Source organism: Somniosus microcephalus, chromosome 32 (genome assembly GCF_052327205.1).
Source record: "Somniosus microcephalus isolate GS21.2 chromosome 32, FLI_Smic_1.0, whole genome shotgun sequence".
Taxonomy (NCBI): domain Eukaryota; kingdom Metazoa; phylum Chordata; class Chondrichthyes; order Squaliformes; family Somniosidae; genus Somniosus; species Somniosus microcephalus.
The window spans coordinates 41,642,188-41,654,787 of NC_141018.1; the positions used below are offsets into that span (position 1 = coordinate 41,642,188).

The 12,600-nt window shown below is 49.9% G+C and overlaps 1 protein-coding gene across 1 annotated transcript in view; it reads left to right on the forward strand.

The window, feature by feature from the left end:
* LOC147097526 (thrombospondin type-1 domain-containing protein 4-like) overlaps positions 1–12,600 on the forward strand; it is a 452,248-nt gene that overhangs the window by 365,580 nt on the left and 74,068 nt on the right. Inside the window, exon 16 of the mRNA XM_085972010.1 lies at positions 6,041–6,220. Within this exon, the coding sequence (XP_085828136.1) occupies positions 6,041–6,220 (180 nt within the window). The remainder of the gene's footprint in view (positions 1–6,040; positions 6,221–12,600) is intronic.

Here is a 12,600-nt window from a genome sequence, read left to right on the forward strand (position 1 = left end):
AGCTACAACACTGACATCTACCTGACAATGTGGAAAACTGCCCAGGTATGTCCTGTCCACAAAAAGCAGGACAAAGCCAATTACCGCCCCATCAGACTACTCTCAATCATCAGCAAAATGATGGAAGCTGTTGTCGACAGCGCTATCAAGCGGCACTAACTCACCAATAACCTGCTCACTGATGCCCAGTTTGGGTTCCGCCAGGACCACTTGGCTACAGACTTGGTCCAAACATGTACAACAGACCTGAATTCCAGAGGTGAGGTGAGAGTGACTGCCCTTGACATCAAGGCAGCATTTGACCGAGTGTGGCATCAAGGGGCCCTAGTAAAATTGAAGTCAATGAGAATCAGGGGGGAAAGTCTCCACTGGCTGGAGTCATACCTAGCACAAAGGAAGATGGTTATGGTTATTGGAGGTCAATCATCACAGCCCCAGGACATCGCTGCAGGAGTTCCTCAGGACAGTGTCCTAGGCCCAACCATCTTCAGCTGTGATGCGCTATCAATTACTCATAAAAGACTGAGAGTTAAGAGAGTAACTAAAGGCTTTTATTAACAAAAGAATGAAGGTCTGCCTCGAGTGGTCAACCGGTCCAGAAATACAAAGGGCTGGGGAGCAGTCACCTTTATACTAGGACTTGTGGGAGGAGTCAGCCGAGGCATGTCCAGGCATGTGCACAGTGGAATACAAACAGTGGTTTACCACATTCACCCCTTGTTTAAAATTGAGTCCGGCGGGGTGAAGTGTATTAAAAGTTAGTGTATTGGAGTCTCTCCGGAGGTCTTGTCTGCCGCTGTGATCGGCGTGGCGACGGCAGGGGTAGTGGAGCTTCCGGCGTCGAGTCCTGCGTAGGCTGTGGCACAGGCGTGTCGTCCTCGTAGATGTCGAGCGGGTCGCGGGGCCCAGGCCTGCCGTCTGCTGGGGCTGGATATCGGATCGTGGGGGGGGGTGGTAGTGAGTAGTGGGTTACTGCGGCCCCCGAGGGTGCAAGGTCTCTTATGGAGACTGTGTCCTCCCGCCCGTCCGGGTATGCAATGTAAGCATACTGGGGGTTGGCGTGGAGGAGGTCGACCCTCTCAACCAGGGGGTCCGTTTTATGGGTCCTCACGTGTCTTCTCAGTAGGACCAGCCCTGGGGACGTCAGCCATGGCGGTAGCGATGTCCCCGATGTGGACTTCCTTGGGAAGACAAACATTTTCTCATGAGGGGTGGCGTTAGTGGCAGTGCAGAGCAGTGACCGAATAGAGTGGAGCGCATCGGGGAGCACATCCTGCCAGCGGGAGGTTGGAAGGCCCCTAGACTTTAAGGCTAGCAGGGCGGCCTTCCAAACTGTCGCATTTTCTCTTTCCACCTGTCCGTTCCCCCGGGGGTTGTAACTGGTGGTCCTGCTCGTGGCAATACCCCTAGTTAGCAGGTACTGACGGAGTTCATCGCTCATAAACGATGAGCCCCGGTCGCTATGGATATAGCTGGGGAAACCGAACAGGGTGAAGAGGTCGTTCAGACATTTAATGACCGTGGCACTGGTCATGTCCAGGCAGGGGATGGCGAACAGGAAACGGGAGTACTCATCAATAATATTGAGGAAGTACACATTGCGGTCGGAGGAGGGGAGAGGCCCTTTAAAATCAACGCTCAGGCGCTCGAAGGGGCGAGTGGCTTTTATCAGGTGGGCCCTGTCTGGTCTATAAAAGTGCGGTTTGCACTCAGCGCAGACTTGGCAGTTCCTGGTCATGGTCCTGACCTCCTCAATAGAGTAAGGCAGGTTGCGGGCCTTGATGAAGTGGAAGAACCTGGTGACCCCCAGGTGGCAGAGGTCACTGTGGAGGGCCCGCAGTCTATCGATCTGCGCGCCGGCGCAGGTGCCACGCGATAGCGCATCCGGGGGTTCATTGAGCTTCCTGGGCCGGTACAAGATCTCGTAATTGTAGGTGGAAAGTTCGATTCTCCACCTCAAGATCTTGTCATTTTTGATTTTGCCCCTCTGCTTGTTGTTAAACATGAAAGCAACTGAACGCTGGTCAGTGAGCAGGGTAAATCGTTTTCCGGCCAGGTAGTGCCTCCAATGACGCACAGCCTCCACAATTGCCTGGGCCTCCTTCTCAACAGCGGAGTGTCTGGTCTCCAGGCCTTGGAGGGTTCGTGAAAAGAAGGCCACGGGTCTCCCCGCCTGATTGAGGGTAGCGGCCAGGGCAAAGTCGGACGCGTCGCTTTCCACCTGGAAGGGGATGGATTCGTCCACTGCGTGCATGGTGGCTTTGGCAATGTCCTCCTTGATACGGTGGAAGGCTAAGCGGGCCTCTGCCGTCAAGGGAAAAGAGGTGGACTTGATCAGCGGACGGGCCTTGTCCGCATAGTAGGGGACCCACTGGGCGTAATAGGAGAAAAACCCTAGGCACCTCTTCAGGGCCTTGAGGCAGTGGGGCAGTGGGAGTTTCATAAGGGGACGCATCCGGTCGGGATCGGGGCCGATGACTCCGTGTTCCACAACACAGCCAAGGATGGTGAGGCGGTTTGTGCGGAATATGCACTTCTCCTTGTTATATGTCAGGTTCAGGAGTTGGGCGGTGCGGAGGAATTTTTCGAGGTTTGCGTCATGGTCCTGCAAGTCACGGCCGCAGATGGTCACATTGTCCAGATATGGGAAAGTGGCCTGCAACGCATTTTGATCTACCATCCGGTCCATCTCCCTTTGGAAGACGGAGACCCCGTTGGTGACGCCAAAGGGAACCCTAAGGAAGTGATAGAGGCGGCCGTTTGCCTCAATGGCAGTATACTGGCGGTCCTCAGGGCGGATAGGGAGCTGGTGGTACGCTGATTTCAGGTCAATGGTCGAGAAGACGCGGTACTGCGCGATCTGGTTGACCATATCAGCTATGCGGGGGAGTGGGTAGGCGTCCAGCAGGGTGTAGCGATTTATTGTCTGGCTGTAGTCGATGACCAGGCGCTGCTTCTCGCCGGTCTTAACGACCACAACCTGGGCTCACCAGGGGCTGGTGCTGCCCTCAATAATCCCTTCCTTCAGGAGCCGCTCCACTTCGGTTTTAATGAAAACCCTGTCCCCGGCACTGTATCGCCTGCTCTTTGTGGCGATGGGCTTACAGTCGGGGGTGAGGTTAGCAAACAGTGGGGGGGGGGGGGGGGGGGTGACTCTGAGTGTGGAGAGGTTGCACCTGGTGCGCGGCGGGCAATTTGGAAACTGCTGGCTGCGGACTGTGAGTGGGGGTAGGGGTCCACCGTACGCCATCGTAACACTTTTAAGGTGGCACCTAAAATCTAACCCCAGCAGGACAGCAGCGCAGAGGTCGGGCAGGACCAGAAGTTTAAAATGATCATACACAGTCCCGTCTACTACGAGTGTCACCACGCAGTAGCCGCCGATGTCCGCCGACTGGGACTCGGAGGCCATGGAAATCCGCTGGTGCGCAGGCAGGACTGGGAGAGAGCAACGCCGCACCGTGTCGGGGTGGATGAAGCTCTCCGTGCTCCCAGAGTCAAAAAGGCAGATTGTATCGTGACCATTTACCTTAATGTCCATTGTGGAACTGGCCAGCTGGTGCGGTCTCGCTTGGTCCAGTGTAACGGATGCCAGCGTAGGGGTCGGTGTGTCGCTGCGGGTATCAGATGAGGCGGTGTTGGGGGCCTGCTGCGTTCCGGCTGTCGTCCAAGATGGCGGCGTCCATGATCCCCATGTGGCTGGAGGTGTCCAAAATGGCTGCTGTACCGGTGGTTCGCACATGGCCGGGGAGGCCCAAGATGGCGGCCCGCATGGCCCACACGCGGCGCTGCTGGGGTTCGGGGTGGCTTTTGCCCTGCAGACGTTAGCGTAGTGTCCCTTCTTCCTGCAGCCCGAGCAGATCGCGTTTTTCGCCGGGCAGCGCGCTCTGGGGTGTTTTGCCTGGCCACAGAAGTAGCATTTCTGGCCTTGGGGCACTGCTGTCTGGCCTTGGGACACTGCTGCGGTAGTTGGGCCGTTGCTGGGGTGTGGCTGGGGTGGCACGGCGCTATGAGGCGGTCCTACCGTGTCCCAGGCTGTCATTCCCCGCGGCGTCCACGGTGCAGAGGAGTAGGCATCCATGCCCCGGTAAGCTGCATCCAATGATAGTGCGAGTTCAGAGGCCTTGTTGAGGTCGAGGTCACTCTGCTCCAACAGTCGCTGTCGGGTGTAATTGGATCTGTAGCCCGCTACAAAAGCGTCCCGGATAAGTTCCTCTGTGTACACGGCGGCCTTTACATCCTTACAACCACAGGCCCGGCCAAGCACAGACAGTGCCTGAAGGTATTCCACGGTCGATTCCCCAGGTTGTTGTTTACGACTCCCCAGAAGGTGCCTGGCGTACACTTCGTTCACTGGGCGCGTGTACTGGTCCTTGAGGAGCTTGATAGCGTCCGCGTACGAGGTCGCGTCTTGGATGACCAAGTACACTCGGTGGTTCACTTTGGAGGTCAGGACATCCAGTTTGTCCTCGTCCGATTTGATTGCTGCGGAGGCGGTCAGGAATTTTTCGAAACACTTAAGCCAGTGAGTAAACTTGGTGGATGAGTCTGCCTCCCGATGATCTAAGTCCAGGCATGCTGGTGTGAGGATCTTCTCCATTATAAAAATTTTGTTAATAAAATTGATGCGCTATCAATTACTCATAAAAGACTGAGAGTTAAGAGAGTAACTAAAGGCTTTTATTAACAAAAGAATGAAGGTCTGCCTCGAGTGGTCGACTGGTCCAGAAATACAAAGGGCTGGGGAGCAGTCACCTTTATACTAGGACTTGTGGGAGGAGTCAGCCGAGGCATGTCCAGGCATGTACACAGTGGAATACAAACAGTGGTTTACCACAAGCTGCTTCATCAATGACCTTCACTCCATCATAAGGTCAGAAGTGGGGATGTTCGCTGATGAATGCACAGTGTGTTCAGCTCCATTTGCAACTCCTCAGATAATGAAGTAGTCCATGCCCGCATGCAGCAAGACCTGGACGACATTCAGGCTGGGGCTGACAAGTGGCAGGTAACATTTGCGCCACACGAGTGCCAGGCAATGACTATCCACAACAAGCGTGAGTCTAACCACCACCACTTGACATTCAATGGCATTACCATCGCCGAATCCCTCACCATGAACACTCTGGGGGTAACCATTGACCAGAAACTTAACTGGACCAGCCACATAAATACTGTGGCAAAAAGAGCAGGTCAGAGGCTGGGTATTCTGTGGCCAGTGTCTCACCTCCTTACTCCCCAAAGCTTTTCCACCATCTACAAGACATAAGTTAGGAGTGTGATGGAATACACTCCACTTGCCTGAATGAGTGCAGCTCCAACAACACTCAAGAAGCTCGACACCATCCAGGACAAAGCAGCCACTTGGCACCTCATCCACCACCTTAAGCATTCACTCCCTCCACCACCGGCACACCGTGGCTGCAGTGTGTACCATCTACAAGATGCACTGCAGCAACTCGCCAAGGCTTCTTCGGCAGCACCTCCCAAACCCGCGACCGCTACCACCTAGAAGGACAAGGGCAGCAGGCGCATGGGAACACCATCACTTGCAAGTTCCCTTCCAAGTTACACACCATCCTGACTTGGAAATATATTGCCGTTCCTTCATCGTCGCTGGGTCAAAATCCTGGAACTCCTTCCCTTACAGCACTGTGGGAGCACCTTCACCTCACAGACTGCAGTGGTTCAAGAAGGCAGCTCACTGCCACCTTCTCAAGGGCAATTACGAATGCCCACATCCCATGAACAAATAATAAAAAGAAATGTGTTGCTGAGGGAAATTCTCCTGGGAGCTAACCATGAATATGTAATGACCCCTGACAAGGGTGGCAATCATGGCAGGTTGAGACAGCAGGCTGTATGCAGGGTGGGCTAAAGAAAAGCCAGCCCTGGGTGTGAAATGTTGAAAAATGTTCCATTCTTGCACTAAATTTATCACACAACTTACATTGTGAATTTAGCCTTTTACAAAATCTTGTAGCGCAATATTTTGAGGCTCTGGTTCAAAAATGTCTTTTTTTCCCAATCTCTGGTATAGTGTTCTACTGAATGCAGCAATGGAACCCAGTACCGGGATGTAATATGCATCAGAAAAACACAAGACAATTTTACAGTGGTGAACTCTTATGAATGCGCTGCCCTGAACAGACCTCCTACTCAGCAATCCTGCTACCTCAAGCCATGTGGTGCAAAATGGTTTTATACTGAATGGAGCACAGTGAGTATCAAGTCTGATTGAGTACTTCTCAGTGTATATTAATTATTAAACAATCCCTTCCACATATATAGCTGGTCCAGATGCTGGGAAATCAGAATTAAAAACAAATGTAAAATTCAGGAAATGTAAACTATGTGGAACATTTCTTCTTTCAATCTGACTTAGGGCATTTCCTAATTTCTTTTTCTGTTACCTTGATGATTGTGTAGGTGCTGCTTCCTACTATTACTTTGATCTGAAGAAGTTAATTGACTGCTCTTATTTCCACTCATGTGATTTATATCACTCTTCCCTCACCTTCCTGGACTTCTCCCTCTGTCTCATTCTCTGTACCTGAACAATGAGCCTTCCACAAGTATCTATTACAAGCTCAAAGAATCCGACTACCACTTGGAATATAGAAACATAGAAGATAGGAGCAGGAGTAGGCCATTCAGCCCCTCGAGCCTGCTCCGCCATTCAATGCGATCATGGCTGATCATCCAAATTCAGTACCCTGTCCCTGCTTTCTCCCCATAACCCTTGATCCCTTTAGCCTTAAGAAATATATCCAACTCCTTCTTGAATATATTTAATGAATTGGCCTCTACTGCCTTCTGTGGTAGAGAATTCCACAGGTTCACCACTCTCTGGGTGAAGAAATTCCTTCTCATCTCTGTCCTAAATGGCTTACCCCTTATCCTTAGACTGTGACCCCCTGGTTCTGGACTCCCCGACCATCGGGAACATCCTTCCTGCATCTAGTCTGTCTAGTCTTGTTAGAATTTTATAAGTTTCAATGAGGTCCCCTCTCATTCTTCTAAACTCCAGCAAGTACAAGCCCAATCGACCCAATCTCTCCTCATACGTCATTCCTGCCATCCCGGGTATCAGCCTGGTGAATCTTCGCTGCACTCCCTCCATGGCAAGAACATCCTTACTCAGATAAGGCGACCAAAACTGCACACAATACTCAAGATGTGGTCTCACCAAGGCCCTGTACAACTGCAGCAAGACATCCTTGTTCCTGTACTCAAACCCTCTCGCTACGAAGGCCAACATACCATTTACCTTCTTAACCGCCTGCTGCACCTGCATGCTTACCTTCAGCGACTGGTGCACAAGGACGCCCAGGTCTCGTTGCACTTCCCCTTCTCCCAATCTATTGCCATTCAGATAATAATCTGCCTTCTTGTTTTTGACACCAAAGTGGATAACCTCGCATTTATCCACGTTATATTGCATCTGCCATGCTTCTGCCCAATCACCCAACCTGTCCAAATCATAATGGAGTTTCTCGGCATCCTCCTCACAGCACACACGCTCACCCAGCTTTGTATCGTCTGCAAACTTGGAGATATTACATCTAGTTCCCCCGTCCAGATCATTAATATATATTGTGAATAGCTGGGGTCCAAGGACCGATCCTTGCGGTACCCCACTAGTCACTGCCTGCCACTCGGAAAAAGAGCCGTTTACTCCAACTCTTTGCTTTCTGTCCGCCAACCAGTTCTCTATCCAAGTCAATACTTTGCCCCCAATCCCATGTGCCTTAACTTTACATGCTAATCTCTTATGCGGGACCTTATCGAAAGCCTTTTGAAAGTCCAAATACACCACATCCACTGGTTCTCCCTTATCTATTTTACCAGTTATATCCTCAAAAAATTCCAGTAGATTAGTCAAGCACGATTTACCTTTCGTAAATCCATGTTGACTTTGTCCAAGTGCTCTGCTATTACATTTTTATAATGTACTCTAGCATTTTCCCCACTACCGATGTCAGGCTTACCGGTCTGTAATTCCCCGTTTTCTCTCTATCACCTTTTTTGAACAGTCGGGCAACATTAGCTACCCGCCAATCCATGGGTACTGTTCCAGAGTCTATCGAATTTTGGAAGATGACCAGCAATGCATCTACTATTTCTAGGGCCACTTCCTTAAGTACCCTAGTGTTAAGTCCATGAATGATTGAGACATGGACTAGCAGGAGAGAAACAAAGAGATCTTTACTGGTGAAAGGCATAAACGAATCTAAACAACAGAGGCTCGCTAGCGCCTTTTATACAGGGGTGGTCACTGCCGGTACTGCAGTCTGAGACCAGTTATTCTCTTAAAGGTACATACACAACAATTCCTCCCCTTTTAGATAAACAGTACATAACATTCATTTAACAACTAATGATAACGAATTACAATCACAATTACTGTTGCTAGATACATTGGTTAAGTTTAAGCAATTATAAGTTCAGTCTTTGAGGAGGCTTCCTGATTCTGTCTGGATAACGCCTCTTTGGGGTATCAGGTTCTTCTGGCAATGTTGAGTCGGAATCAATGTCGTTGTTTGGTTCATCTGCTTCCAATATTACCGGTTCTGCGGTAGCTGCAATTGGAACGTCGATTTCATTACCAGGTGTATCAGATCGTGGTGTGGAGTTGACGTTTTCCAGTGACTCTAGAACCTGGTCAGCATGGCATCTTACAATGCTCTCCCCAACGTCCACGGTATACATGAGAGGTCCTTGTCGTGTACAAATCGTTCCTGGCTGCCATTTCTCAGTGCGGTAGTCCCGGGCCAAAACTGGTTGACCTGTCTTAAAACTCCTGGTCGGCCTTTCATTCACATTCTGAAACTGCCTGTTCTCCACATCTCTTCGGATGTTTGGCTTAACCAAATCCAAGCGGCATCGTAGCCTTCGATTGAAGAACATCATGGCTGGAGTTTGGTTGGTAACCGCATGTGTCGCATTCCGGTAGGCAAACAAGAAGTTGTCCACCTTGTGTTGTAGGGGTATATCTTCATTACACATTGCCTTGATAGCCTTCTTGAATGTTTGGACAAACCTCTCGGCCAATCCATTAGTGGCTGGATGATATGGTGCAGATGTGTAATGCTTAACACCATTGTTCTTTAAGAACCTCCGGAACTCTTCAGACACAAACTGTGGGCTATTGTCAGAGCAAATCTGTTCAGGCAGCCCATTCCTGGCGAATATGGTTCGTAAAACTGTGATAGTTTTTTCCGTGGTGGTTGAGGACATTTTTATTACCTCTGGCCACTTTGAATGTGCATCCACCGCAATTAAAAACATCGAGTCCATGAAGGGACCAGCAAAATCAATGTGCACCCTTTGCCATGGAGATGAGGGCCACTCCCATGGATGCAGAGGAGCTTGTGGTGGGGCGTTTTGGACCTTCTGGCATCCTGCACAGCTCTTGGTCATCTCTTCGATTTCTCTATCGATTCCCGGCCACCACACAAATGCTCTGGCTAAGCTCTTCATTTTTACCCCACCCAGATGACCCTCATGAAGCTCATTGAGCACTCTATCCGTCAACTTAGGTGGAATTACTACTCTGGATCCACACATCAAGGTTCCTCTGCACACTGACAGCTGTTCTCTTCTTGGCGAAAATGCTGGCAGCAGTGGTTCACCATGTGCTGGCCATCCCTTCACCGCTAAATCATAGACCCGTGATAGTGTCGGGTCATTCCGTGTTTCCTTTTCTATGTTTGCATTCGTCACAGGGAGACATTCGACTATGGTCGAGTGGAATAACTCCATTGGATCCACTGCAAGGTCTTCTTCTTCCACCGTCGGCAACGGTAGACGTGACAATCCATCAGCATTTCCATGCTGTTTAGTTCCTTTGTACTCGATGTCATACTGGTGTGCCCCTAGGAAAAGGGACCATCTCTGCAGCCGTTGTGCTGTCATTATCGGTACGCCCTTCTGAGGGTTGAAAATGGAGACAAGAGGTTGATGATCAGTAAGTAGAGTAAATTTCTGACCGTGCAGATAGTGATTGAACTTCTTCACCCCCCACACTAGGCTGAGGGCCTCTCTGTCAATCTGGGCGTAGTTACACTCGGCAGAAGTTAACGAGCGTGACGCAAAAGCTATCGGCCTCTCCAAACCATCAAGGAATTTATGTGACAGTACCGCCCCAATGCCGTAGGGAGCCGCATCACACGCCAGCCTGATTGGCAGTGCTGGGTTGTAGTGAGCCAATACTTCCTTCGAAGTGATTAAGTCCTTACTCTTCTGAAAAGCACGTTTACAATCATCGCTCCATTTCCATGCTACCCCCGTTCGTAGCAGGGCGTTCAGTGGGTGCAGAATTGTCGACAAATTCGGCAAAAACTTATGATAGTAATTCACCAACCCGAGGAATGACCTCAGTTGCGACACATTTTCAGGCGCTGGGGCCTTAACAACCGCTTCAATTTTGTCAGGGGACTTATGTAACCCCTCTTCATCAATCACGTGGCCACAATACGATATCTGTTTCTTAAAAAATTTGCACTTGGGACGGTTGGCTCGCAGCCCATGTTCCCGTAGTCTAGTGAGCACCTGTTCTAGGTTGTTAAGGTGTTCACTGTCATCTTCACCTGTTACAAGGATGTCGTCCAAGTAACACTGAGTCCCCGGAATCCCTTGCAGGACTTGTTCCATCGCTCTTTGCCATATCGCCGGAGCCGATGCCACTCCGAATACCAATCGATGATACTGGTAAAGACCTTTGTGAGTGTTTATCGTGAGATACTTCCTAGAGGACTCTTCAACCTCCATCTGCAAATATGCTTGTGCTAGGTCAATTTTTGTAAAACGCTTCCCTCCAGACAGTGAGGCGAAGATGTCTTCTATCCTTGGAAGAGGATATTGTACTGTGTGAAGGACAGGGTTCACCGTCACCTTGAAATCCCCACAGATGCGAATCTTCCTTGGCTCTCCGGACTTATTGCTTAACGTTTTCTTCATGACATGAACGATGGGTGTCGCCCACTCGCTCCAGTCAACCTTAGACAACACGGCCGCCTTCTCCAGATTCTCCAGCTCTGCCTCGACGGCTGGACGAATTGCATATGGTACCGGTCTCGCTTTGAAAAACTTGGGAACTGCATTCTCTTCTATTTTTAACGAGGCGGTTACGCCTTTAAGCGTGCCCAGTTCTTGTTGAAATACCTCTTTGGCGTTAGCTAAGATTGTTGACAATCGTCCAGGAGTGACGTCTTCATCTTTTTTACCGTCCACCGTCATTGCATGAATGGAATACCAATCTAAGTTTATCTTCCTGATCCATTCCTGTCCCAATAACGGTGGTCCACCATTTGGCAGTATATAGAGATACAATTTCTGTATTTTCTTGCCATTGTATTCGACAGGCACCCTTATTTTTCCTCTGGGGTATACTTTTTGCCCCGTATACGTCGTCAAGACGATGGATGTCTCTCTCAAGGGTATGTGTGAAAATAGCCGCTCATAGTCTCGTCGATTCATGATGGTTAGCGCTGATCCTGTATCCAATTCCATTTTAACTTGGGACCCTGCTATCGTGAGGGTGACCCAAATGGTTCGGTGATCCTCTTTTGTGATTACATTGTGAAGTTTGAGACAGCTTAATCTCCTGTTCTCGGATTCACTATCGCTCATCTGGTCTTCGGAACTACTGTCCGTCATCTTTTGTACTTTCTTGTACGGTTCCTTAGTAGCCTTTTTGTTGTCGCTGTTCTTCTTCCCAGACCTACAAACTCGTGCAATGTGTCCAATCTTCCCGCATTGTCTGCATATTTTGTCTTTGGACCAGCAGTCCTTCTGGTCATGGTTAGTTCTGCCGCAGCAATAACATTTTGCAAATCTCCGTGTCATTTCGTGGGTGCCGTATTCCTGTGGTTTTTGTTGAATTTCTGCAGCTCCCCTGGCTGCTGCTTCATACGATACTGCCACGCTGAAAGCCTTATCTAGCGTCAGCTCTTTTTCTGCGAGTAACTTCTTCTGTGTTCCTTCACTCAGGAGTCCACGGACGAATTTGTCCCGTAGGGTATCTGCCAGTTCTGCTCCGAACTGGCAGTGCTTTGATAGCTTGCGTAGTTCCGTAAGATACTCAGCATTGCTCTCATCTTTGTGCTGAGTTCTCCTGTGGAATTTAAATCTTTCTGCTATCAACAGCGGTGCAGGGTTTAAGTGCTCCTGTAGAACAGCAACAATTTCGTTAAAACTCTTCGCCTTCGGTTTGGCTGGAGTAATCAGATCCCGCAATAGGCCGTACATTCTAGCGCCCATTACGTTTAGCAATATTGATGCCTTTTTCCCCTCCGCTATTTCATTTGCCTCGAAATATACCTCGACTCTTTCCACATACGTGGTCCAGTCCTCTAATGTATTATCAAAAGCAGTGATACAGCCAGTCTTCGGCATCTTGCAAATCTAAAATGGCGCCTCCCGCGCTTTGCCTTCTTCTCCGATTTAACAAAATGGCGCCTCCCGCGCTTTTCCTTCTTCCCCGCTGTTGTTAGCGCTGCTTTCCACGGTTTCTTGCGCGTATTCTTTTTCTTTTATTATTTTCCCGTCGTGGAGCGGACCCTCTGGGACACTTCCCTCCCTCTTCTGAGGTCCGAA